At 45.9% G+C, this 26,013-nt stretch overlaps 1 protein-coding gene across 4 annotated transcripts in view; it reads right to left on the minus strand.

Moving 5' to 3' along the window:
* igsf9ba (immunoglobulin superfamily, member 9Ba) overlaps positions 1-26,013 on the minus strand; it is a 74,027-nt gene that overhangs the window by 6,566 nt on the left and 41,448 nt on the right. The window contains exons 4-20 of one of the 4 annotated variants that reach the window (XR_016492458.1): positions 23,157-23,308; positions 19,697-19,814; positions 17,061-17,205; positions 15,723-15,868; positions 13,454-13,596; positions 13,030-13,170; positions 12,788-12,907; positions 12,465-12,615; positions 11,075-11,198; positions 8,636-8,811; positions 7,161-7,387; positions 6,767-6,851; positions 6,376-6,537; positions 6,235-6,280; positions 4,468-4,581; positions 2,078-3,712; positions 667-712 (exon numbers count right to left, since the gene is read on the minus strand). Coding sequence is in view for 2 of the 4 variants with exons in the window: in XM_021588046.3 (XP_021443721.1) it covers positions 2,078-3,712; positions 4,468-4,581; positions 6,235-6,280; positions 6,376-6,537; positions 6,767-6,851; positions 7,161-7,387; positions 8,636-8,811; positions 11,075-11,198; positions 12,465-12,615; positions 12,788-12,907; positions 13,030-13,170; positions 13,454-13,596; positions 15,723-15,868; positions 17,061-17,205; positions 19,697-19,814; positions 23,157-23,308 (3,685 nt within the window). In the remaining 2 variants the exon portion in view is untranslated. The remainder of the gene's footprint in view (positions 1-666; positions 713-2,077; positions 3,713-4,467; positions 4,582-6,234; positions 6,281-6,375; positions 6,538-6,766; positions 6,852-7,160; positions 7,388-8,635; positions 8,812-11,074; positions 11,199-12,464; positions 12,616-12,787; positions 12,908-13,029; positions 13,171-13,453; positions 13,597-15,722; positions 15,869-17,060; positions 17,206-19,696; positions 19,815-23,156; positions 23,309-26,013) is intronic. The other 3 variants (XR_016492459.1, XM_021588046.3, XM_021588048.3) reach the window with 3 other exon arrangements.

Consider the following 26,013-nt stretch of genomic DNA (forward strand, 5'->3'; position numbering starts at 1 on the left):
CAGGGGCCACAGTGAGTTAGCTACAGTACATTTCCATAAAACATGAACACTGTACATCACACTTTCATCAATATGAACATTGTGTACAGAGGCTTCACCATGCTGACGGGAGGAGATGGCAGGAAGAGGAAATGGCCGTTAAAGAACAGTCACATGACAGGAAGAGGAAATGGCCAATAAAAACAGTCACATGACAGAAACGAAAGCACTTAAGACGACGAATGTGACGAAGAATTTAGTCTTGAGAAATATTGTTATTCGTTTGAGTCAAAAAATAGATATTTTGAGAAGGCATGCATGGCATTTTGCACATGGAACAAAACTTTAAAGGGGAATACTCCAGTCTATCAGTAATCTGGGTCCTCTATTGATTCAAGGCTTTTTTTTGTGCAGGGAAACCGTGCCTGTATTTCAAATACTGCTCCACAGTCCAAAACAGCTCCTAATATTGCTCACAAGCCTAATCACTGTGCGTGACAGCAGGCATGTTGTGCCAAAGAACTGTAGGAAATGTAACCTGTATGTTAGCAGTTAGCATTAGAGCTAGCAAACTTGAATCCAGTAAAGAGGCTCAACCCAAAGTCAGCGATTCCCCTTTAAAGGAGAGAGTGATAAGAGCCCTCCCCTGCTGACGCCTCCCCTCTCAGACATGGGTCCGACCCTTACCTATTGCGGCGTAGGGGACCGGCTCACAACAACGCTGCCCAGATAGCTGAGATCAATCAAAAACAGATGTGGTAAGACCCTTGAGCCCTCACACTGTACAAACCAGCAGCCCTACACTATACTTGCCCATATGACCACGACATTGTAAAGGGGTGGAAAAAGAGCACGGCCTCTTACGTTAACCGGGCATTCCCTGGGATTCAGAAAGGTAGGAGGTGGGTGTGAGGGGGAAGGGGGGAAGGGGAGAAGCATGTAGGTATTCAGACAAAAGGGGAATTTTATATGCGCCTCAGGTATATTGCTCTCTTGTATGTATTTTATTGTCCTGCAGAGCATGTACTGTATGACTATGTTGGTGTAATATATAATAATAGAGATGATCAAGTAGTCCAAATGGTCTCAGGTTATAAAAAAATTGGTGTTTGGCCATAAACCTCAGAGGTGCAGTAAAATCTGCTTTGGCCTTCAAATGTGTGAAAATCATTCCTGAAATAGAAAGCTTATCTGGCCAATTATGATGATGAATATCGTGAAAATAATTTTGATACCTTGTACATTTCATATTTCATTTGAGCGGTAGAAGGAACTCAACCTTTAAATGTAAAGTGTAGGTCTCACTAAATCGTAATCTTTTAGTTTAGCTACAGTATCATTTACCACCAGTTAAAAAACAGGAAAGACTCTGATGAGAAGTCATAGGTGGGCAATAATACAAGGAAATCAAACTTACAAACATGTAAGAATAAATATTATCTCACTACTCTAGTATTCAGAATTTTCAATCAATAAACATTGTATATGCTAGTTAATTATTTAGTGAAGCACTTGCTCCCATATGTCTTCCACCTGAAATCCTTTGTTGCAGATGGCACCTTAATGCAATTGTAATGTTTTACAAAAAATATTTGGTTAGGTTTTCTGCCACCATTTTCTTTAGTAAACAGTATTTTCTGTGAACTATGGCAGTTACAAATCACCTTTTCTTCCTAAAATGAATGAGTTCCCATACAGAGAAAAACAAAAATATCTTATAATAATAATTACAGAATTCAAAGATCAATATCAATATCTTCAGATGTGTCTTTGTTCTAGGGTTAAATGACAAAATGTGTCGATCAGGACTTTTAATGTGAAACCTACACTTTACCCATTTGCCCTGATTCAAATGGGTATATTGACAAAATTTGAATAAATAACTTGTTTATGACTGATCAAATGTGTGCCAAATTCAAATACATGCTTTCTGCATATAAAGCCTAAATATTCATTATTGGTATGCCAAAAGTAGTACATTAAGTAATATTCTATAAACTGGGGAAACATTTAGAATTGAGTCCCCAGGTTGGAGAAGTTTGTTGTGTTCGTTAGTCAGTGCGTTGCTGTCCCTGCCGGACCGGTGTAGGTCACCTACCCTGAGGCGGATATCTGGAGCTGGGAGGGCTCTGAGGGCAGCATCTCCTCCTCTGTTCTCCTCTGGGACGGCCACTGCCCGAACACATCCCTGCCCTCCAAGGGGGGAGAGGGGGACTGGGAGGGGTAACTGGCTGCTGTAGAAGCATAGGACATGTGGGGACGGTAACTGGGGCTGGGCCTGCGGCTTCCCTGCTGGCCCTGGGTGGGGGAGGAGGCCAGGGAGGACCTTCGGGAGAAACTGACGGTGGCTTGGGGGTGCAGGGTGATCTCAGGCATCTCCAGAGAGCGGGAGGTGCGGAGGATGCTGGGGTGGGGTGGTGGGCGGACTAATATATCTGGGGAACCTGGCTGGGTGCTAAGGGGGCTCTGGGAGAGGGGGGAGAGGCGGGAGGGTAGGAGGACCAGCGGGGGCAGGGAGGGGTCTGTCCTACGCCCTGACCTTGGGCTGAGCCAGGACTGGGGGCTGCTGCTAGGGGCTGTGCTTGGGCTCCCTGCACGGGCTGATGGGTCAGGGTAAGGCAACACTGGTACACCCACACCATGGGATGTGTGTCTGAGCTGGCCGAGACTCTGGGCCTGTTGCATAGCTAAGCGCCTAGCTGGAAGGCCTGGGGGTTGGTCTCTGCCCTGTGGAGCCATGGGGACCTCCAACTGCAGGAGCCGAGGGCTGGGGAGGTGCAGGCGGCTGGGGGGGAGAGAGTGGAGAGGGGGGTACGGTGGAGGGTCGGGAAGGTCCTGGTGATGATGTAAGGGATGATGAGGTGGATAAATGAAGCGGGGCCCCTCCAGACCCAGGAAGGGGAATTCGTGAGGCTGCCAGCTGTCAGGTGAGCGAGGGGAGCGTGGGGGAGGGCTGTGTGTATGTGGTAGGGAATGGCCAGAGGAAGTGTACTGATGATGGAGCTCCATCTCTTCCCTCTCCTCTGGGATGGAGGGATAACCATAGGGCCCCCCGTCAGCAGTGCCTGGGGGGGAGGACAGAGCGGAGCTACGCGGACTGATGTCCGGCATGTAAAAAGGTGGCGGAATCCCCGATTCACCGCGGCTGCCTAGATACCCATAGAAGGGGACCTGGGGAAAGTCCCTGTAGCGGGAGGCTGGGGCCTGCCCTGCAGCATGATGCCCACTGCCCTCCACAAAGCTCATACCTTCCATGGGCCTGTGGAGGCGGGGGCTGTAGTTGGGGGGCTGCGTGGACTCCAGACTGGAGGATGTTGGGGAGAGCTGTGGTCGGAGCGTGGCCATGATCGGGGGCAGGGGCCCGGGGTCAAAGTCATTCTCCTCGTCGGACTGCCGGAACTCGGGGTACATGTCGGACTCCTCAGCGAACGGGAAGCCCTGGATGCGGCGGTGGGATGATGGCGGGCTGGCCATGCTGAAACGGCCGTCGGGACCGCGGCTGATCAGCTCGATGGGGCTGGTGACCTCTGCCTCGTGCTTGGACACGCTGTACTTCTTGCTGGCTATAGCACGCTTGGTTTTCTTGTAGAAGGAGAGCTCTTTGTCCCTGTCTCTCTGAGGGCTGGGCAGCCTCCTGACGTACAGGCCAGGGCCGTGGGCCCCATCTGAGGACAGGGACTGAGGCCGCGAGGCGGGAGGGGAGCTCTCTGGACTGATCTTCCCAGAGGACAGCCTGTCAGAGACAACCAACACAGAGACAGACACTCAAACATGATGGCTTCATAATGAACCCTTTAAACAGCAGTTATTAATTAATAAATTGCCTAATTGTGCACAGTAAAATAGCATTTATCCACAGTATGCATCACTACTATGCTAGACAGATGAGAAAATCCAAAGCCATGGCACCATGTCAAAGCAAATACACCTGTTTTATTTGTATTCCACCCCTGCATTATGATAGTAGCCAGTGCATTCTGCTAGCATTGAAGCTAATGACTTTAGCCACGGCGACAGTATGAGAGAGGAACCATTACCAAGCAGCCATGACAACCGTCTCAAAGATATTATTTTACTCGCTCTTGGGCAAAAACTGAGGGCCATTTGTCTTCTTGAGGACAAATGCTTTTATGGCATAAGAAAAACACAGATGACTTCCAACAAGGCCTTTTTGTCTATTTGCCACACACCAGGAGCAGCATTTCACTGTAAGGTCTACACCTGTTCTATTCGGCGCACGTGACAAATAAACTTTGATTTGATTTGTAAACTACACAGTCAACTATAGTGCATGTACATGCAGCTGAGCCAACGCAAACACAAATCCCTATACGGTGCATATACAGTATACTGTGCATGCAGTTAGGCCAGCAGAGCACTAAGTAAATCAAATCTATAAAATGCATTTATTATCCATGCAGCCAAGCCAGCATAGCGTAGTGCAGCACAACACACACTGTGGCATGGTGTAAGCAGCTAAGCACTCACAGGGAGCTGGCTGGTGGGGGCATGTAGCTGCTCCTGGCTGGTGTGGGCATGTAGCTGCTCCTGGCTGGCGCGTCCCAACAGGGCTCTACCCCGGGCAAGGGGGTGAGAGGAGGCCTGCGGTGGGAGACACACAAACGGCATGGGCCACGGTCATCTGTCAACTAAGCCAAACCTCCACACAACACAGGAGGGACCATCATGGCATCACAAGAGGACCAGACTTCACTAGTCTGATATAAAAGTCCCTGCCAAGTCTCCTATAATGCCATTTTCATTCACTTGACCATCTAGATATTCCAAGAAGTTAAAACATCCAATTCCTTTTAACATAGACCTCTCTCCAAACCCTTGACATACACACAATATACACTACACGACCAAAAGTATGTGGACACCTGCTCGTCGAACATCTCATTTCAATATCATGGGCATTAATATAACAGCCTCCACTATTCTGGGAAGGCTTTCCACTAGATGTTGGAACATTGCTGCAGGAACTTACTTCCATTCAGCCACAAGAGCATTAAGTCGGGCACTAATGTGGGCGATTAGGCCTGGCTCGCAGTCGGCGTTCCAATTCATCCCAAAGGTGTTCGATGGGGTTGAGGTCAGGACTCTGTGCTGGCCAGTCAAGTTCTTCCACACCGATCTTGACAAAACATTTATGTATGGACCTCGCTTTGTGCACAGGGGCATTGTCGTGCTGAAACAGGAAAGGGCCTTCCCCAAACTGTTGCCACTAAGTTGGAAGCACAGAATCGTCTAAAATGTAATTGTATACTGTAGCGTTAAGATTTCCCTTCACTGGAACTAAGGGGCCTAGCCCAAACCATGAAAAACAGCCCCATATTATGAATTGTCAAACTTTACAGTTGGCACTATGCATTCAGGCATGTAGTGTTCTCCTGGCAAGCGTCAAACCCAGATTCGTCCAACGGACTGCCAGATGGTGAAACGTGATTCAACACTCCAGAGAACGCCTTTCAACTGCTCCAGTATCCAATGGCAGCGAGCTTTACAACACTCCAGCCGACGCTTGGCATTGCGCATAGTGATCTTAGGCTTTTGTGCGGCTGCTCGGCCATGGAAACCCATTTTATGAAGCTCCTGACAAACAATTATTGTGCTGACGTTGCATTCAGAGGCAGTTTGGAACTCGGTAGTCAGTGTTGCAACCGCAGACAGACGATTTTTACGTGCTACGCTCTTCAGCACTCGACAGTCCTGTTCTGTGAGCTTGTGTGGCCTACCACTTTGCAGCTGAGCCGTTGCTGCTCCTAGACGTTTCCACTTACAGTTGACCGGGGTAGCTCTAGCAGGACAGACATTTTATAAACTGACTTCTTGGAAAGGTGGCATCATATGACGGTGCCACGTTGAAAGTCACTGAGCTCTTCAGTAAAGCCATTCTGTCAATGTTTGTCTATGGAGATTGCATGGCTGTGTGCTCCATTTTATACACCTGTCAGCAACGGGTGTGGCTGAAATAGCCTAATACACTAATTTGAAGGGATGTTCACATACATTGTATATATCGTTTACATTCAAACTATACTCATGTCCTAGCAAAGCTACCCTGCCCTGACAGATGGTACTCAACAGGAGTGAAACGAACAGAGACCATAACAATAACCCTTATAACAGGTAAAGACGAGTTGATGTTGCATCTAAATTTAATCCAGTGACTACTGCATTGTGAATTGGCATATGAGCTCAAAAGGTTGGCTCCTATTTTTTAAACTCTCTGGTTTTGTTTTTAGTACTTACGATGAGTCAATGCTTTTCCTGAAGTGTGTTACAGACAGGGGAGGGTCTTAGAAGAGACAAAACAGAGATTTAGAGATTACAGCCAAGACCAGAGAAAGAACAGTAGAAATGAAACAGAAGTGAGAAGTAATGCAAGCATACCTGGTTTGCGTTTGAGTTTGCGTTGGTGCTGTTTGTTGACGAAGCAGGCTGCTAGAGTACTGAAGAGCACTGCTGCCGCCAGAAAGCAGATGGTTGCCACAACGCCCGCTACCACGGGCAGCGCCAACCCCTCTTCAGTCACCTCCGTAGGGGGGAAGGGATCTGAGGCGGAATAGGTACCCAGGGGTTCAGAAATGGGGAGGTGGAAATGGACTTCACCTTCAAATCATGAACTTCACCAATCTTATGGAAGTAATGGATTTAATGGAGTGACATATTAGCCACATTTGAAAATATTCTATTTCATTGTAGCTATCTGGGAATATTATTTGAATATACTCTTAATCTAATTCTGAATTGAGGTGTGTAATATATTAGGTGTAACACTTACCTGTGCTTGACACTCCCACCACATTACTGCTCTCACTGATGAGGTCGTCCATGACGGCCATGACTCTGAACTCATACCAGGACTCCTGTCAGGGACACAAGACAACACACTCCTCCACTGTCCATTCCATACACATAACACAACCACAGTCCAATTCACCTCAGCATAACCCCTGTCTCAAAATAAAGGTGTCATTACCCCAAAACAACTGCCATCTGCAAAATAATAGAGGTAACACTTTACATACACTTAAAATGATTTAGTAATTCATAAAGTGTTCATTATTATCTTATTGACAGTTTATGACACTGTAATGAACAGTCATTACACATCGGCAGTTGTCACTATAAACAGACAGCATTGTTTATACATTGAGGTATGTACGGTCCTTTACCTGGACTAGGTCCCTGGCCATCAGCTCAGTCTCAGCGGCAGAGATCAGATCGTCGAGGACCTCCCACCTCTCCCCGAGACGGAACTCCATGATGTAGCGGTCGACAGGCGATGAGTGATTGGCTGGTGGGAGCCATGTGAGCAGGACGCCGTGCTGTGTGCGATTGGCTGTGAGGCACCGTGGTGGAGTAAGAAGCACCTGTGGTTCAGGGGTACTCAGGGGAGACACTAAGGGGTCAAGAGAACAGACCCGTTAAAGAAGGAAGTTAACCAATTCATACTATTCAAACAGTCATAACAAACCCATACTGTACATTCACATGTGATCAATCAGAGAAAAATGGAAGATGGTGAGAGCAATTACAAACTGCATTCTACAAGTTGGCACTAGAGAGCAGTGGTGTCAATTATATTGTGAGCTTACAGAATCAACATGACACACTGATGTGCAAACATCTAAATACAAATCCGTTGTGCTTCAAGTTAAGGCGTAACATAAGCTATAGAGTCATCTAAAAAGAAACATGCATTACAAAGAATCTATTCTATGTACAGTGGCTTCGGAAAGTATTCAGACCCAATGACTTTTCCCACATTTTGTTACATCTGGCCACTCTACCATAATGGCCTGAATGGTGGAGTGCTGCAGAGATGGTTGTCCTTCCGAAAGGTTCTCCCATCTCCATAGAGGAACTCTAGAGCTCTGTCAGAGTGACCATCGGGCTCTTGGTCACCTTCCTGACCAAGGCCCTTCCCGATTGCTCAGTTTGGCCGGGCGTACAGCTCTTGGAAGAGTCTTGGTGGTTCCAAACTTCTTCCATTTAAGAATGATGGAGGCCACTGTGTTCTTGGGGATCTTCAATGCTGCAAAAATGTTTTGGCACCCTTCCCTAAATCTGTGCCTCAACACAATCCTGTCTCAGAGCTCTACAGACAATTCCCTCGACCTCATGGCTTGGTTAAGGGAATCGTTGGCACATTCTAAGGTCCGGGGCTAGTATCGGTAATGTGTTTTTTCGAACCTTCCCTTGGTCGTATTCTCGCAGGGCAGAAATCTCAGAGAACAATTGGTAAACTCTGATTTACCACCCCAAGATATCCCTGCACAATGTCTATTTGAGCCCCTACTGGGTGGGAACTACAAGTGTAATGGCTGTGCTTAATGCAATGCGATGCACCTGAGCTCAATTTCGAGTCTCATAGCAAAGGGTCTGAATACTTATGTCAATAAGGTATTTCTGTTTTTAAGTTTTTATAAATTTGCAAACATTTATAAAAACCTGTTTTCACTTTGTCATTATGGGGTATTGTGTGTAGATTGCTGAGAAAAAAAAATATGAATCTATTTTAGAATAAGGCTGTAACGTAACAAAATGTGGAAAAAGTCAAGGGGTCTGAATATGGCACTGTATCTATTGGATAGGCATACAGTATCAGTCTAGTGTAGGCAGCTGTTCTGGTGCTGGTGCCACTTACCTACTGTGTTAACCGTCACGACCTCGCTGAAAGGGCCTGTGCCCAGCTTGTTCTGTGCCAGGACGCTGAACTGGTATTCTGTCCTGGGCTCCAGCCCCGGCACCACCAACCACGTCTGAGACCCCGACACTGGCATGGAGTGCCAGTCATGGGGGCCAAAATTCTCCTTTTTCAACCTTGGGGGACAGAAACACAGAGAGAGGTATCAATACTAACTAATCTGCACCCTGACTATAAGGTCAATGGGCCATCCTGGTAACACTCAGATAGCCAGTCTTATGTAGTGTGCCTCTGTCAAACTACACAGGCAATGGGTCACAGTGTTACAATACAATACAGTTGCTAGGCTATATTTTACTCTATTTAATGTCCTCCTCACAGTCATCATATCTGTAATCTTAACTCAAGGTAATTAGATCACTTTGACTCATACATTTATGTGTAACAGCTCTCTGTACCAAGTAATTCATTATTTTAGTACACAAGAGATGCCTCCACTCATATGCAATGTTCCTCAAAGCACATGGTTTAATATTACAGTCAACACATTTTCATTAAGTGCCATCAGGCCATGACAGAGAGATGGATGAGAATGGCTGTTAATATTAAACTGCCAAAAGCACCACTTCTATCAGATGATTAATTCACACACAGCCCCCATTCAACACAGAATGGCTTTATGACTGCAGACATGTACATAAAATGATAATGGTGATTTTATGGCACCTCGTGGATGTTGCTTAATATAATGTTACTGCAGTGTCTTTCCATTACATCCCATGACACCTTTAATAAACAAACACATGAATTATGCATCTTCTGTGATTATTGTATGCCCTACTCTTCAACAATGCAAATATTGTAAATACAAATACTGAATAACTGAGAGTAACATTACTGGAGTACTGAGTAATAAACCATTAGCATTGTGCATTGTAAAACGTGCCTGTTGAAGATAATATGTTTCCCCCTGAATACTGTTGCAGTATTTCATGTAATTCAATTATCAATAGGTTTTCTTCTTGATAACAAATCAGATCCCTACTAGGGCGGTCATGAAATCTTGGCAGCCGGTGATTGTCAAGCACACAAAAAAGGCATGTGCTGTTTCTTACCTTACTGCAGACAAGCTGAGCATCATTCACAAGTGATCATATATCATTCACAAGTGATTGTGTATTAGTGGCTAATATTGTCCCCCACCAGACTATTCTTGATTTAATCTTGTCTTTACATATATTAAATAATATATGTGTGACATTTGTTTTGATTTAGAATGGACCATTATCATGCACCTGTATCGAAACAGGGGCAGCAGGAAAAAATACATGTCATCTCTGCACTTAAATAGTGAATTGAGGACGCTTTTCCCCTGGTTTATTTTCATGCCAGCCTGGTAGGCTGTACTCCTGTTGTAAATAGAAGCAATGTGCTTAATATTAGGAAAGTTGAGAAATAAATATAGCAGGCCTAGCCTATAGAAAGCTGATGGGATCCTATTTTTAATAGAGGCCATCAAAAATCTGTTGTCTCACGCAATTGCATATGCTATAGAAATGTTGCTCAACACGAGTTCATGTTCTTTCATGAAGTGTTTGATTAGAATTTTGAAAACATTTGCATTGATGTCAGAGTGTTTAGAGGGACAATAGAGGGCTGAATATCAGGCAGTTAGCAAGTTTGGTATGTTTCTAATGACCATCAGCAGCATCAGAGCTTGGAGAAGCCTAGTTACCGTGACTAAACGGTCCCGTGGAATTATAATTAAAATGTATTTATTTATTTTTACCCCATTTTCTCCCAAATTTCGTGATAACCAATTGGCAGTTACAGTCTTGTCCCATTGCTGCAACTCCCATATGGACTCGGGAGAGGCGAAGGTCGAGAGCCGTGCGTCCTCCGAAACACAACCCTGCCAAGCCGCACTGCTTCTTGACACACTGCTCACTTAACCAGGAAGCCAGCCGCACCAATGTGTCGGAGGAAACACCGTACACCTGGCGACCGAAATCAGCGTGCATGCACCAGGTCTGCTACAAGGAGTCACTAGTGAGCGATGGGACAAGGACATTCCAGCCGGCCAAACCCTCCCCTAAACCGGACGACGCTGGGCCAATTGTGCGCCACCACATGGGTCTCCTGGAGCGGCTGGTCGCGGCTTGGGATCAAACCCGGGCCTGTAGTGACGCCTATAGCACTGCAATGTGCCTTATACCATTGTGCCACTTGGAAAGCGGGTCCCGTAGAATTTGAATGCGGTGATGACTCGTGATTTTCGGGGGGGGGGCAGTAATACGGTCACATTAAGAGCCCTAAACCCTACATATCTATTGCAGATCAATCCCAAAAGTCTCTGTCCCCCCACCTCTATTAGGGGAATCAGCTGCAATCTGAGTATAAGATGTGATAGTAGACCTAGAGCATGCTGGGAGTACTCACACTGGGCCATACCACACTGAGAATGTCTGCTCAAAGCCTCCGTCGTAACCCGGCTCCCAGGACACATTGGCCGAGGTCACCGAGGGCAACACACGAATGTTGCCTGGAGCATGTGGGCTGGTGCCTGAAGGTCAGAGAAAAGAGATCGTCATATTTAATACCAGGGCCATCTACAGTATACCTCTCTATATCTCTCTACTATATATTGCTCTGGCCCACACTAAAGAGTGATAGAGCAATCTGTTAGGTCTATGTGTACAGTATGGTGAAAGTTATGATCACCATTCTACAATCCTTCAATAACCACAGTTTGTGTCAGGTGTGTTATTCCCATAACAGCTGTTTTCTCAATGTATAAAAAGCCATCTCACTCAGAATCACTATCATTGTCCAAAAATGTGTCCTATTAAGTCAAATAATGTACATTGTGCTGTAATTACCATTCACAGTCCTCTACAGTATACAACTGCCTACAATGGCTGTGAATGGCCTACAGGCTAATTCCCTGTAATGTCAGGTGTTGTAGACCAATGTTGAAGTGAAGGGGAGTGAAGGTCTATGGCTTGGCCAGACCATCACCATCCCAGCCCCCAGCTGTGTGGCTAAGACCCAGCACCTTTCACTGGTATTAAAGGGAGACCTGCTGTCCTGACCACTATGGTCAGAAACGTCAAATCTGTCCACTCTACACTCAGCACCTCTGACATGTCACCTGTCACTCCAGTGAGGGGACACTTGGGCAGGTGCCAGCTAGGGTGTATGACTGTGAGAGTCCTGAGAAATGCTTGTTACTCATATTTACTGTAAACACGCACAAGCAAGTCCCTTGTCTAAGCAGTACTTCAGTATACATACAGTACAGCTGGGACTAGGGTCATCATGAATGTCTAAGCAGTACTTCAGTATACATACAGTACAGCTGGGACTAGGGTCATCACAAATGTCTAAGCAGTACTTCAGTATACATACAGTACAGCTGGGACTAGGGTCATCATGAATGTCTAAGCAGTACTTCAGTATACATACAGTACAGCTAGGACTAGGGTCATCATGAATGTCTAAGCAGTACTTCAGTATACATACAGTACAGCTGGGACTAGGGTCATCATGAATGTCTAAGCAGTACTTCAGTATACATACAGTACAGCTGGGACTAGGGTCATCATGAATGTCTAAGCAGTACTTCAGTATACATACAGTACAGCTGGGACTAGGGTCATCATGAATGGAAACAGAGAGCTGCAGGGTTGCTGTCAAATCCACTTCAATTCAGATTAACTGAAATTCTGAACCCTGAAGAGCTGAGAAAACACAGGGGGTACGGTACCTATGACTAGGATCATCAGACACGCATGGGGACAGAGGGTTATGAGGTTACAGAGGACAGTACCTATGACGAGGAGGCGCGTGCTGGCAGTGATGCTGGTGACCACATTGGTGGCCACACACTCCCATTCCCCATGATCCTCCTTGCTGAGGGACAGGAACTGTAAGCTGCCGCTGGGGAGGATGTTGTGCTTACTCTTGCTGGGCTTCCCCACCTTGAACACACACACACACACACACACACACACACACACACACACACACACACACACACACACACACACACACACAGTTCATTGGGACTAGCCTGTCATATTACAAAAGAAGTTAGAATATTCCATGTTTCTCTTCCCACACAATATTCCCAGCTGTAGCGTGGTGTCATACCTTCCTCCAGGTGATGGTTGGTATCTCAGGGTCTCCCGAGGCAGCACAGGGGATGACCAGCTCTCTACCAGCCTCTTGGCGGTACTCCCCACCAGGCCTCACGTTAAAGTAGGGGGGATCCTGTGGGCCGGGCCAACACACACACAATGTCACAGACCAAGTCTCACAACAAGTCTCACCAAAAGGGGGAGAGAAGACTACACATATCACATTTGGTCAGAGGTTTCTTCCAGTACCAGTACCTTTAGCACCAGAGTGGCCGGGTCAGACTGGCCCATTGTACCCAGGGTGTTGTAAGGCATACAGGTGTAGGTGCCAAGGGAGTCTTCTGTGGCCTCCGCCACCCGGATACTCCCATCCGGTGCCTGGCTCCATCCGGGGTACTGGGACAGGAGAGAGGAGCTACTCTCAACATCACATGGATGCAATATTCTCTACATCATGTCAAGGCCTGTATTCAAAACGTGTTAAGGAAGGAGTGCTGATCTAGGATCAGGTCCTCCGTGTCCATATAATCGTATTCAGTAGGGTGGAAAACCTAAAAGGGATCCTAGATCAGCAATCCTAATCTGGGATGGTTTGTGAACAGCTGTTATGGTGAATGAGGTGTAATCAGCATCAGTCCAGACAGACAGAGGCCCCCACAGATGGCAGACTGAGACTGACCTTCTCCACTCTGAGAGGGTAGCCATCTTTCTCCCACTTCACTGATATCACCGGCGGGTTGGCGTCCGCCGGGCAGCGGATGACCCCTGGAAGTTTCCGTGGAACGTATATGATGGAGGGCATGTTGAGCACACGGGCAGGGTCTGAGGGTCAGAGATTAGAGGTCAGAGACGACAGAGCACAAGGTTTTGTGCATATGGACAGGAGATGGTTTCAGTGAAAATAGACTGGAGCATAAGTCTGAAACTGTTAAATCACAATTTCACTTCTCCTATAATAAGTTGGTCGGTATGGAAACCATTTAAAAAATTGTATTTTATAATCAAATCAAACTTTATTTGTCACATGCGCAGAATACAACAAGCGTAGACCTTACCATGAAATGCTTACTTACAAGCCTTTAACCAACAGTGCAGTTCAAGAACATATTTTTACCAAATAAACTAAAGTAAAAAATAATAAAAAAGTAACACAATAAAATAACAATAACGAGGCTATATACAGGGGGCACCGGTACCGAGTCAGTGTGGAGGCTATATACAGGGGGGTACCGGTACCGAGTCAGTGTGGAGGCTATATACAGGGGGCACCGGTACCGAGTCAGTGTGGAGGCTATATACAGGGGGATACCGGTACCGAGTCAGTGTGGAGGCTATATACAGGGGGTACCGGTACCGAGTCAGTGTGGAGGCTATATACAGGGGGCACCGGTACCGAGTCAGTGTGGAGGCTATATACAGGGGGCACCGGTACCGAGTCAGTGTGGAGGCTATATACAGGGGGCACCGGTACCGAGTCAGTGTGGAGGCTATATACAGGGGGTACCGGTACCGAGTCAGTGTGGAGGCTATATACAGGGGGTACCGGTACCGAGTCAGTGTGGAGGCTATATACAGGGGGGTACCGGTACCGAGTCAGTGTGGAGGCTATATACAGGGGGGTACCGGTACCGAGTCAGTGTGGAGGCTATATACAGGGGGCACCGGTACCGAGTCAGTGTGGAGGCTATATACAGGGGGCACCGGTACCGAGTCAGTGTGGAGGCTATATACAGGGGGTACCGGTACCGAGTCAGTGTGGAGGCTATATACAGGGGGTACCGGTACCGAGTCAGTGTGGAGGCTATATACAGGGGGGTACCGGTACCGAGTCAGTGTGGAGGCTATATACAGGGGGTACCGGTACCGAGTCAGTGTGGAGGCTATATACAGGGGGTACCGGTACCGAGTCAGTGTGCGGGGGTACAGGTTAGTTGTAGTTAGTTATTTGTTCTTGTAGGTAGGAGTGAAGTGACTATGCATATATAATACACAGTGAGTAGCAGCAGTGTACAAAACAAATGGAGGGGGTGTCAATGTAAATTGTCTGGTGGCCATTTGATGAATTGTTCAGCAGTCTTATGGCTTGGGGGTAGAAGCTGTTAAGGAGGCTTTTGGTCCTAGACTTGACACTCCGGTACCGCTTGCCGTGCAGTGTAGCAGAGAAAACAGTTTATGATTTGGGTGACTGGAGTAACTTGAAGTTACTTTATGGCAACCCAAGCTAGCTGCTAACTAATTGTCTTTAGCTATCAACTTGGATAGTACATAACAGAAAAATTGGCTTCTGGTCACCCTCTGAAGCCAATCACAAAGGTAGTTTTCTCTCTCTTTCTCTCTCTCTCTCTCTCTCTCTCTCTCTCTCTCTCTCTCTCTCTCTCTCTCTCTCAAAGATCAATGACCAGCGACTTCAGAGGGAATTAGCATAGTAACAAACATGCTTAGACTGATGATTAAAAAAAACGTCTGGCCTTGTGGCATTTCCCTTCCACATACAGTAGCAGATTAACTAAAAGGTCACCGTTTCAATTCAGTCCGGCACACTGACAAGACCAGGACTCTTTCTCTAAGGGGAGAACGACAGACTGAGCAGCATGCTATGGGGTGAGACTAGCAGACAGTCTCTGTCACTGTCTAGCAATGAAAGATAATCAACACTTCAGAGACTGGAATCATAGACGGGGAGAAAATGCTAAGAATATGGTGATGAGAGAGGCCCTGCCAAGATGATGAGCAGTAGGACTATCTGAAATTCAGCCAAGGGTGGAAAAGTTTCAGCAGGGTGATATATATGGTACTGCATCACCAACGACGATACTGTACAGCAGCAGTGTTCTGGCTGCCACTATGCAGGCTGTGATACTGTTGTTTCTCCTCCTGTTCCAGTACAGCCAGCCAGCCTCGTCTGCCCCTCCCCCTATCCCTCCCTCCGTCGCCATGGTAACACTCACACTGAACAGAGAGGTGTGCTGATGCTGACGGTGGAGTTCCAAGGCTGTTGCTTGGGCTGCAGGTGTATTTCCCAGCATCCTCTGGTTTCACCCGGAAGATGTGGAGGGTTCCGTCAATGAGGATGCGGACTCGGTTTTTCAGGTCACTGCCGAGAGGAAGCAGACAGTTATCGAACATGCCATAGCATAGACACACTCACACACTGGGGGCTGCATTAATGCAATTACACAAGTCTGCCATGAGAGGGCAGCATTTGGTCAAATCCATCCAGGGTGAAAAGGTTCCAAAAGATGGAGGAGTTGTATGACAAATACATCCCCTAATTTTCACAATCACCTGACGTTGCAGCCCTCGTGTTTTCTCTCTCACTACCACTTCAAATTAAGTACCCTCATGAAGAGTACACTGGCAGATATTCTATTCCCGCTGTGTTCAAACAAAGAACAAACCCACTGCACACCATTTTCATTCGAGAAATATTTGAGAAGACATTATGCAAAAGAAATAGCAGAGGGAATTTTCTCATCTAAACTATGAATTAATCTAAACTATTCATTGTATATATTTGAGTAAATAAATCTTATGACTAGACCAAAAATATCCTCTTATGATAGATAGACTGTTGGCCCCCAGGATAGACCAAACATTGTAAGCAGCCCAACTAGGATAGTAGTGTCTCATCCTTGGGTTGATTATGCACATGTCTTTTTCCAGGCCTCTTTCTAAGGGACTCTGATAGGTTGATTCTCCCAGACAGACACTTGGTCTCCCTGTCACTTGTTTTTTCTAAAACATCTCCATCACTAAACTAAAGAGGCGAGTCTGACAGAGCTCCTGGCTACGCTTCAGATCATTACTGAAGAATAAGAGGCATGTGGTATTGTCATCTGAGTGTGCTAACCCTAGCCCCTGCTAGTCCCTCTCTTACTGCTGCCGAACCACAGCAGGACAGGGCACCAGCACACACACAGTCCCACAGGCACGCAGACATGTAGGCATGCACACACATACACACACACACACACACACACACACACATACACACACACACACACACACAAACACACACACACAGGCACGCAGACATGTAGGCACGCACACACATACACACACACACAGTCCCACTTGCACGCAGACATGTAGGCATGCACACACATACACACACACACACCAAAACACACACACATTCAAATTCACAACACCAGGACAGGGTCTGGAATACTCAAATACAACAAGACACTGTACACAATACTTTAAGATCACAGGGTGGAAAATACTCAAAGACCAAAGGGAAGGTACACAAACAAACAGAAACACGATCTCGATTATAACTTTACTTCTTAGTGAAGTAGACGTTATCTTCCTCCCAAAACCAGGTGTAGGTCAGGTTTCCAGGATACGCCTCTGCTTGACAGGTGAAGCGTGCATTCTGGGATATGTTGACAGTGATGTTCTCTGGTGGTGACTTAATATACGGTGGCCCTACAGGAATCAAACAAGACTTTTAGTGTACAACAAAACATAGACTGAACAAAAATAGGAACACAACATCCAACAATTTAATAGATTTTACTGAGTTACAATTCATATAAGGAAATCATTCAATCGGTACAATTGAAACCGATATTCATCTGTGAAGAGCACACTTCTCCATCGTGCCAGTAGCCATCGAAGGTGAGTATTTGCCCACTGAAGTCGGTTACGATGCCGAACTGCAGTCAGGTCAAGACCCTGGTGAGGACGAGGGGAACGCAGATGAGCTTCCCTTAGATGGTTTCTGACAGTTTGTGTAGAAATTCTTTGGTTGTGCAAACCCAGAGTTTCATCAGCTATCCGGGTGGCTGGTCTCAGACAATCCCGCAGGTGGTCATGGGCTGGCGTGTTTACACGTGGTCTCTGGTTGTGAGGCCGGTTGGACATACAGTACTGACAAATTATCTAAAATGACATTGGCTTATGGTAGAGAAATTAACATTAAATTATCTGGCAACAGCTCTGTTGGACATTCTTGCAGTCAGCACAGCAATTTGTACTCCCTCAAAACTTGAGACATCGGTGGCATTGTGTTGTGTGAAAAAACTGCACACATTATAGTGGCCTTTTATTGTCCCCAGCACAAGGTGCACCTGTGTAATGATCATGCTGTTTAATCAACTTCTTGATATGCCACACCTGTCAGGTGGATGGATTATCTTGGCAAAGGACAAATTCTCACTAACAGGGATGTAAACAAATTTGTGCACAACATTTTTGAGAAAAACGTTTTTTGTTCGATGGAAAATTTCTGGGATCTTTTATTTCAGTTCATGAAACATGGGACCAACACTTTACATGCTGCGTTCATATTTTTGTTCAGTGTAGATATGGATACTCAAATGCTTATCTTATGACCCATTCACACAGCGTCTGTTTATTGTTACGTAGGTACAGTAGACCCCTGGCACAGGCTTCTCTCTAGTAGTCTATGAGATACAGTAAGCAGGCATATTGTAACTTGAGCCACAGACTTGGTTGCCAGACTTGCAGATGCCTCCACAGCATGAACACTCAGCGCTCTGAGGTTGCTGCTCTGCTCTCTATCTCTCTGTACTATATTACAGACAGTGAAACGTAAGCTGTCTTTTATAAGTGGGCCCAGCTACAAGCCTCCTGGTTATTTCCTAAATACACACTGAATGGCTTTTATACACCAGGAGGGACTACTGAAAGAGTGGTTAAGTCACAGAACAAATAAAAACAGATATTTGAGTGAGAATCACGACTCCTCCGATGGCTACTTGTAATTGCTCAGAGAGCTTTAGACAACTTCACTGGCACATTTCCACAGAGCCTGCTTATGGATGGATACTCCGTAGTGAAAAACAAAAACAGGCTGCAATATTGCTGGTATCATGATATCTCAGATTTATTCCAATTCACTCTGGATTTGTATTTATTGAAACCATCTAAGACACATATGAGCTTTTGAGGATGTTTCAGTCAGACCCTCATTCAAAACTTTCCCCTCACCTTCATGTATTATCAGGCATGTGCATGCAGTGTGTGTATTTAGAGGGGTCAGTAGAGTAAATCCAAGATGTAACCAAGCACTTCTTGCCCATATTCCTTTTAGACACTTGCACATTGACTGAAATTGACACATCTTTATCCCACCATCAAACGTAACAAGCCTACCATAAAACCAACCTGCTCCATCGGCTGTAATATACAGCCTGTTAACTCATCCAGTGCTTGTTTTGATAGAGAGAGAGAGAGAGAGAGAGAGAGAGAGAGAGAGAGAGAGAGAGAGAGAGAGAGAGAGTGTGTGTGTGTGTTTGATGTAGACTGAGTGAGGCAGAGGCAGGAAGTGGAGGAAGCCTGTATCAGATCCATTTATCTGAGCAGAGCAGACCCCAGATCTGTGTCTGTGTCTGTCTAGCCGAGAGAGAGCCTGGTTAATGGACCGGAGACAGACAGTGACGAATGCCTCAGACAGACAGTGATATACACACACACACCACCACCAGCAGTAGCAGCCACAGACTAGGTCACCAGAGGACTTAAGAGTATTGACTGATACAGACGAAAGCATACTACCACACTGATAAAATCAAACACTATCCCTGCATACTGTGACAAAGGCAGAAAACAGATACTTATTAAGTAGATAGCGGCAGGACTTCATTTCTCTATCTTAAACACAATCTAGACACTGTACTGCATAGCTGTAGGCGTGTAATAGATGTTTAATAGAATGTGTAAGGCAAAAATAGCATAAAGATTCTCAGATTAGGGATTATTCAGACAGTCAGGACAAACTGTTCTTTCAGTATTCAGCCAGCAATTGTCCTAGGAACCTGCTCCTCAAAACTCATCCTCAGTAATCAATGTGCATCTCAGTAGGGAAAAGTCATGATTTCTCCCTCACACCACCATAACAACCTCTGAAGTTACACCCATCTGTGACATTACAATGTGACCGTTGCCCTGTTACCTTGGACCAGCAGACGGGTGGTGTGGAGTACCTCTCCCTGGTCGCTGAAGGCTCGACACGTATACGCCCCTCTGTCGTCCCGAGTGATCCCCAGCACCGTCAGACTCCCATCATGCACCTAGGGTGGACATATTTGTGAGAGACAGAGCAAACATACAGAGATGGTATTTATAAGTGTAACCTAGAGAAATTGCACACCAAAATCAAGGCAGGATTGAGGTTGTCTGTCTTTGGTTGGAATGTATCTTTCGCTCTGTGAGTCGGTGGGTAGGTCTGTGCACAGAGGTATTAATATAGAGAGCATACAACCAATACTGTAAAGTCTAAACTCATCATCATGTAATTCTCTAATTAATCTCGTTCCCAGATACTTCCGTCCAAATGCGCGAAGAGTCTGGTGGACCAATGCATCAAACTTGGTCTTCGTGAGCCAATACAGAGAGCCGGGAGAAACTCCCGGCACATAGGAATTGGCTTAATTGGCTTAATCTACCAAACAATCATCTTACACAACACCTTCTCACAAACTCTTCCCCATACACTAGTAAACCAGAAGCACAGAGCCACACCTCACAACCCTGTGATTCGCTAAAATTACGAATAAATGACAATACTGAAATACTCAGGAGGTCACACCCATAGAATTCTATAGTCACTGCCACTAAGGAAAACTTTGAGTGGTTGATATCCCAGGCTTATATGCACTGTGCGTAATAGCCTGGGGATGAGGATATTCTCTAATTAACTTTGGTTGTGATGTGAGGCTAATCTCTCCAAGCGGTAACCTGGGAAACGTCTCACTGTGCGCCTGTATTTCCTCTCCCCTCTGCCGAGGAGTACGCTGACAGGAACCAATAAGCAGGGAGGGAACACAATAACCCAACCTAATAAAAATACCCTTGTAAATGATGCAGTAGGGTTGCTGGGTTCTGTCCATTCAGGATACACACAGCTGTAGCCCTGTTCATTCAAGCCAATGGTAGGGAATCTGTTAAACCTCTGGGATTATACCTATTCATCTGTCTCTCAAACCTTTCAGTCAAGAGAGTTTAGCAGCCACTAAACACACCCACACAGTGGTCCATCCTGCCTTGGGTCAGCCCAGCTGAGGTAGAACTACCTTTTAATCCCACTCCACTGCAGGACAAACACACATAGCTGGGCCACAGTTATGACACAGTAAACTACACTACACTTGCAGCAGTGTAATAGTCAGCAGGTCGTTTCTATAGCTATAGGGAAGGCAGTTGGGGAGGGGAGGATGAGGAGACGAAGGTGGAGCAGGAGGTGGACACATTGATTCATGTGTGGGACCTCAAACAACAGGGGGTGCTGAGATGATGACCATGATTCCTCCTCTTCTCTCCACTGTCACATTCCTGACATTCCCTACCAAGTCCTCAAGGACACCATCCATGGAGCGCAAACATTACCACCATCTCTTTACTACAAGGGGAGTCCTCAAATGTATAGACTATTGCTTGGTTGGGAATATAAACGTTTTTCCAGTTTCCTCTCACAGCAAACCAACCACATGGAAATCAAAAACAATTTGAGGGTTCAAACAAATCATAAACATATTCCACCCTCACTACCAATGCGCCTAAATGCTGACTGCATCAAAGCATGGTTTAGATGTGAGGCACTTGGCTCACTGTTGATATTCATGTTTAGTATAACATTCATATTAAGAGTAATGTAATATTGATGCATTAGGAGGGGATTAATAATATATGAGGAAGTCTTCCAATCGTTTACTATTGCAAACATGTTAAAGCCCTGGGCTCCTCCACTCCACTGACCTTTGATGAGGCTGTGGTGTGGGAGCCTGAGAGGGGTAAGAGAGAGGGATGAAAGGAGTGAGAGAGGAGTGAGAGGGGTGAGAGAGGAGTGAGTGAGGGATGAGAGAGGGGTGAGATACGGGTGAGAGATGGATGAGAGAGGAGTGAGAGAGAGGGATGAGAGAGGGGTGAGAGAGGGATGAGAGGGGGTGAGAGAGGGATGAGAGAGGGGTTAGAGAGGAGTGAGAGAGAGGGATGAGAGAGGGGTGAGTGAGAGGGATGAGAGAGGGGTGAGTGAGAGGGATGAGAGAGGGGTGAGAGAAAGAGGGATGAGAGATGGGTGAGCGAGAGAGAGGGATGAGAGATGGGTGAGTGAGAGGGATGAGAGAGGGGTGAGAGAGAGAGTGAGATGAGAGATGGGTGAGTGAGAGAGAGGGATGAGAGATGGGTGAGCGAGAGAGGGGTGAGAGAGGGATAAGACAGAGGGCCAGCTGAGTGACAGACACAATGACATAGGAATGAGGTGAGCTGTCACTTCCTGTACATCACATATCAAGTCCAAATGTTAGGTGCAGCCTTCAGCAAGCCTTCAGCTAGCTCAGGGATTTACTCCATTTGAAACATCTGAGTGTAGGGAGGGGTGAGCGAGGGGTAAGAGAGGGGGTTGTCTATGGTTCACAGGCTTCCTTAAAGAGAACTGGAACACTAACGCAAAACATGACAAATGAGAGAGGGGGTGCAGTCGTGGCTTGACACGCCTAGACTGTTCTTCCTCCCCTCAGGGACCTGCCCTCTGCAGGCCTTCCGCAGCCTGAATGACAGACGCTCCTGGCCAATCACAGACATGCCAGACAGTCCAATTAAGGGCTTCTCGATCTGCAATCTGGGTGCCGATCTGCAATCTGGGTGCAGTCTTACGTATACTCAGAGAGATGGTGGTGTGTGCAGAAAATTTCACCAGCACACACAACCACACCTATAGACTGCCTTCTTACTTGAACATGAGTTATGAAACAGGCTGTATAGGCTTATCTACAGCCAGTGTGAGTACCCAGATAGATGAAAATGCACGTTTTAAGATAACAACCTACTGTATTACCACCAAAATAGTGTAGAGAATGATTTGGCGTCTGTGAAAGCTTTTACGGTATATCTACAGTTTAGCCTGAGTACCCAGATAGAGGAACATGCATACTGTTCAGTTGTTCTGAATATTTCCATCCTGTTCAGTTGTTCTGAATATTTCCATACTGTTCAGTTGTTCTGAATATTTCCATCCTGTTCAGTTGTTCAGTGCTTACTGTACTTTTGTTCCATAGCAAAACGAACAAACATCAGGAGCAGTGACATCTTCAGAAGCAGTGGGGTGGGGCTGGTCTTAAGCATGCAAGACAGGTATAATATCTAAGATTTCAACGTCACATCTGAATGTCTCCAAGGCTAAATTATCTGGAATCCACATACCTTCAAGGCTCATTTCCCTAAATATCAAAGAATGTCATGGCAGCCCCAGAAAATTGACAAATCCAATATTAACCTGGAGGAAATGGCTAGCATGTTTTATTTCCACTGACCTAAAGGAGTCACTTTCACAGACCATTTCACTGCTGATTCAAGGTTTAAAGGCCATGTATTTCTAGCCCAAGGGCACAGTACATTTGTTGTCCATTTTGGCTTACCGTGTATTTTCCACTGGTTGCAAGCTCCTCCCCCTCCCTCAGCCAGCTGATCATTGGTTTGGGGTTTCCCTGGGCGGAGCAAGTCAGCAGTGTGCTGCCCCCCTCCTTGGCCTCCACATACTGTGGGGGCGTGGTCGTAAAAGTGGGAGGGGCTTTGGGAAAAGAAAAAACACCATTAGCATATTTTCGATCCACTGAGAATATCTTAATTTCTTGAAGGTATTAAAAAGTTGGGAATTTCCAAGATGTGGCATAGTCTTTAAATAAAAAGCCTATCACAAGTGTTTTATGTCCATTCATCTCTAACCAGCATTACACAGGGATGAGGGATGACTGTTAGAAATCAAATACACATTGATAAATCTCTCAAATTTAAGAAATGTGTTCCCTCTTCAATACAGGCAATGATAACCTAATCTGCTCTCTATAAACCCAGCGAAGAGCATCACATCACAACCATCTAACAGAATACAGCCACTAATAAACCAATCATTAAGGCATACTGCACAGCTGTTCCTGGGCATCACTAATATCCTTATGGGTTTATCATCTATTTCAAGCTAACTAGCTGCTACGCTACGTCTCATGAGTCAACTGCACTTGATATCTCAATGTAACTCTGGTTCTAAACGGCAGCAGCATTGTTCTATTCAGGACGTACATGCCAGGCGGTGTCTGAGAAGACTCCAGCCACCCGAGACATGGACTGTTCTCCTTGCTCCCGTCCGGCAAACAGTACAGGTGCATCAAGGCTCAGACCAACAAACTCCTATACAGCTTCTATCCCCTGGCCATAAGACTGTTAAATGGTTAACAAATACTACTCTCCCTCACACCTACGCTGCTGCTAAAATTATTATTGATTTGATTTATTCCTACCACTATGTTGCCGTTCATTGACTATTGATTACTATTACCTATCTATTTTATTAGTGTCTATCTATTTTATCCTGCTACTTGTCACTAGTACTCCTGTTCACATGTACAGTGCCTTTTGAAAGTATCCATTTCCTTAGATTTGTTCAAAATGTTGTTGTGTTACAGGCTGAATAACATTTAGATTTATTTTGTCACTGGTCTACACACAATATCCCATAATGTCAAAGTGGAATTATGTTTTTCAATATTTTGGCCAATTAATAAAAAATGAAAAACTGAAATGCCTTGAGTCAATAACTATTCAACCCCCTTGGTATGGAAAGCTTAAATAAATTCAGGAGTAGAAATGTGCTTAAGTCACATAATGTTGCATGGACTCACTCTGTGTGTAATAATAGTGTTAAACATCATTGCTGAATGACTACCTCATCGCTGTGCCTCACACATAAACTCAGCAAAAAAATAAACATCCTCTCACTGTCAACTGAGTTTATTTTCAGCAAACATAATATTTGTTAGAACATACGATTCAACAGCTGAGACATAAACTGAACAAGTTCCACAGTCATGTGACTAACAGAAATTGAATAATTTGTCCCTGAAAAAAGGGGGTGTCAAAATCAAAAGTAACAGTCAGCATCTGGTGTGGCCACCAGCTGCATTAAGTACTGCAGTGCATCTCCTCCTCATGGACTGCACCAGATTTGCCAGTTTTTGCTGTGAGATGTTACCCCACTCTTCCACCAAGGCACCTGCAAGTTCCCGGACATTTCTGGGGGGAATGGCCCTAGCCCTCACCCTCCGACCCAAAAGGTCCCAGAAGTGCTCAATGGGATTAAGATCCGGGCTCTTCGCTGGCCATGGCAGAACACTGACATTCCTGTCTTGCAGGAAATCACTCACAGAATGAGCAGTATGGCTGGTGGTATTGTCATGCTGGAGGGTCATGTCAGGATGAGCCTGCAGGAAGGGTACCACATGAGGGAGGAGGATGTCTCCCCTGTAAAGCACAACATTGAGATTGCCTGCAATGACAACAAGCACAGTCCAATGATGCTGTGACACACTGCCCAAGACCATGACAGACCCTCCACCTCAAAAGCGATCACGCTCCAGAGTACAGGCCTCGGTGTAATGCTTATTCCTTCGACGATAAACGCAAATCCGGCTATCACACCTGGTGAGACAAAACCGCAACTTGTCAGTGAAGAGCACTTTTTTGCCAGTCCTGTCTGATCCAGCGATGGTGGGTTTGTGCCCATAGGCAACATTGTTGCCGGTGGTGTCTGGTGAGGACCTGCCATACAACAGGTCTACAAGCCCTCAGTCCAGCCTCTCTCAGCCTATTGCGGACAGTCTGAGCACTGATGGAGGGATTGTGCAGCTCGGGCAGTTGTTGTTGCCATCCTGTACCTGTCCCACAGGTGTGATGTTCAGATGTAACGATCTTGTACAGGTGTTGATACACGTGGTCTGCCACTGCGGGGATGATCAGATGTCCGTCCTGTCTCCCTGTAGCGCTGTCTTAGACGTCTCACAGTACGGACATCGCAATTTATTGCCCTGGCCACATCTTCAGTCCTCATGCCTCTTTGCAGCATGCCTAAGGTACATTCACACAGATGAAGGGACCTTGGGCATCTTTCTTTTGGTGTTTTTCAGAGTCAGTAGAAAGGCCTCTTTAGTGTCCTAAGTTTTCATAACTGTGACCTTAATTGCCTACCGTCTGTAAGCTGTTAGTGTCTTAGCGACCGTTCCACAGATGCATGTTCATTTATTGTTTATGGTTCATTGAACAAGCATAGGAAACAGTGTTTAAACCGAATTATCTTTGAAAGACAGGGTCCTGAAAAAGGAACATTTATTTTTTTGCTGAGTTTACAATTAATTGTAAGGTCCCTCATCCGAGCAGTAAATTTCAAACACAGATTCAACCACCAAGACCAGGGAGGTTTTCCAATGCCTCACAGAGAAGGGC

Source organism: Oncorhynchus mykiss, chromosome 27 (assembly GCF_057628025.1).
Source record: "Oncorhynchus mykiss isolate SJ-2025 chromosome 27, ASM5762802v1, whole genome shotgun sequence".
NCBI lineage: Eukaryota > Metazoa > Chordata > Actinopteri > Salmoniformes > Salmonidae > Oncorhynchus > Oncorhynchus mykiss.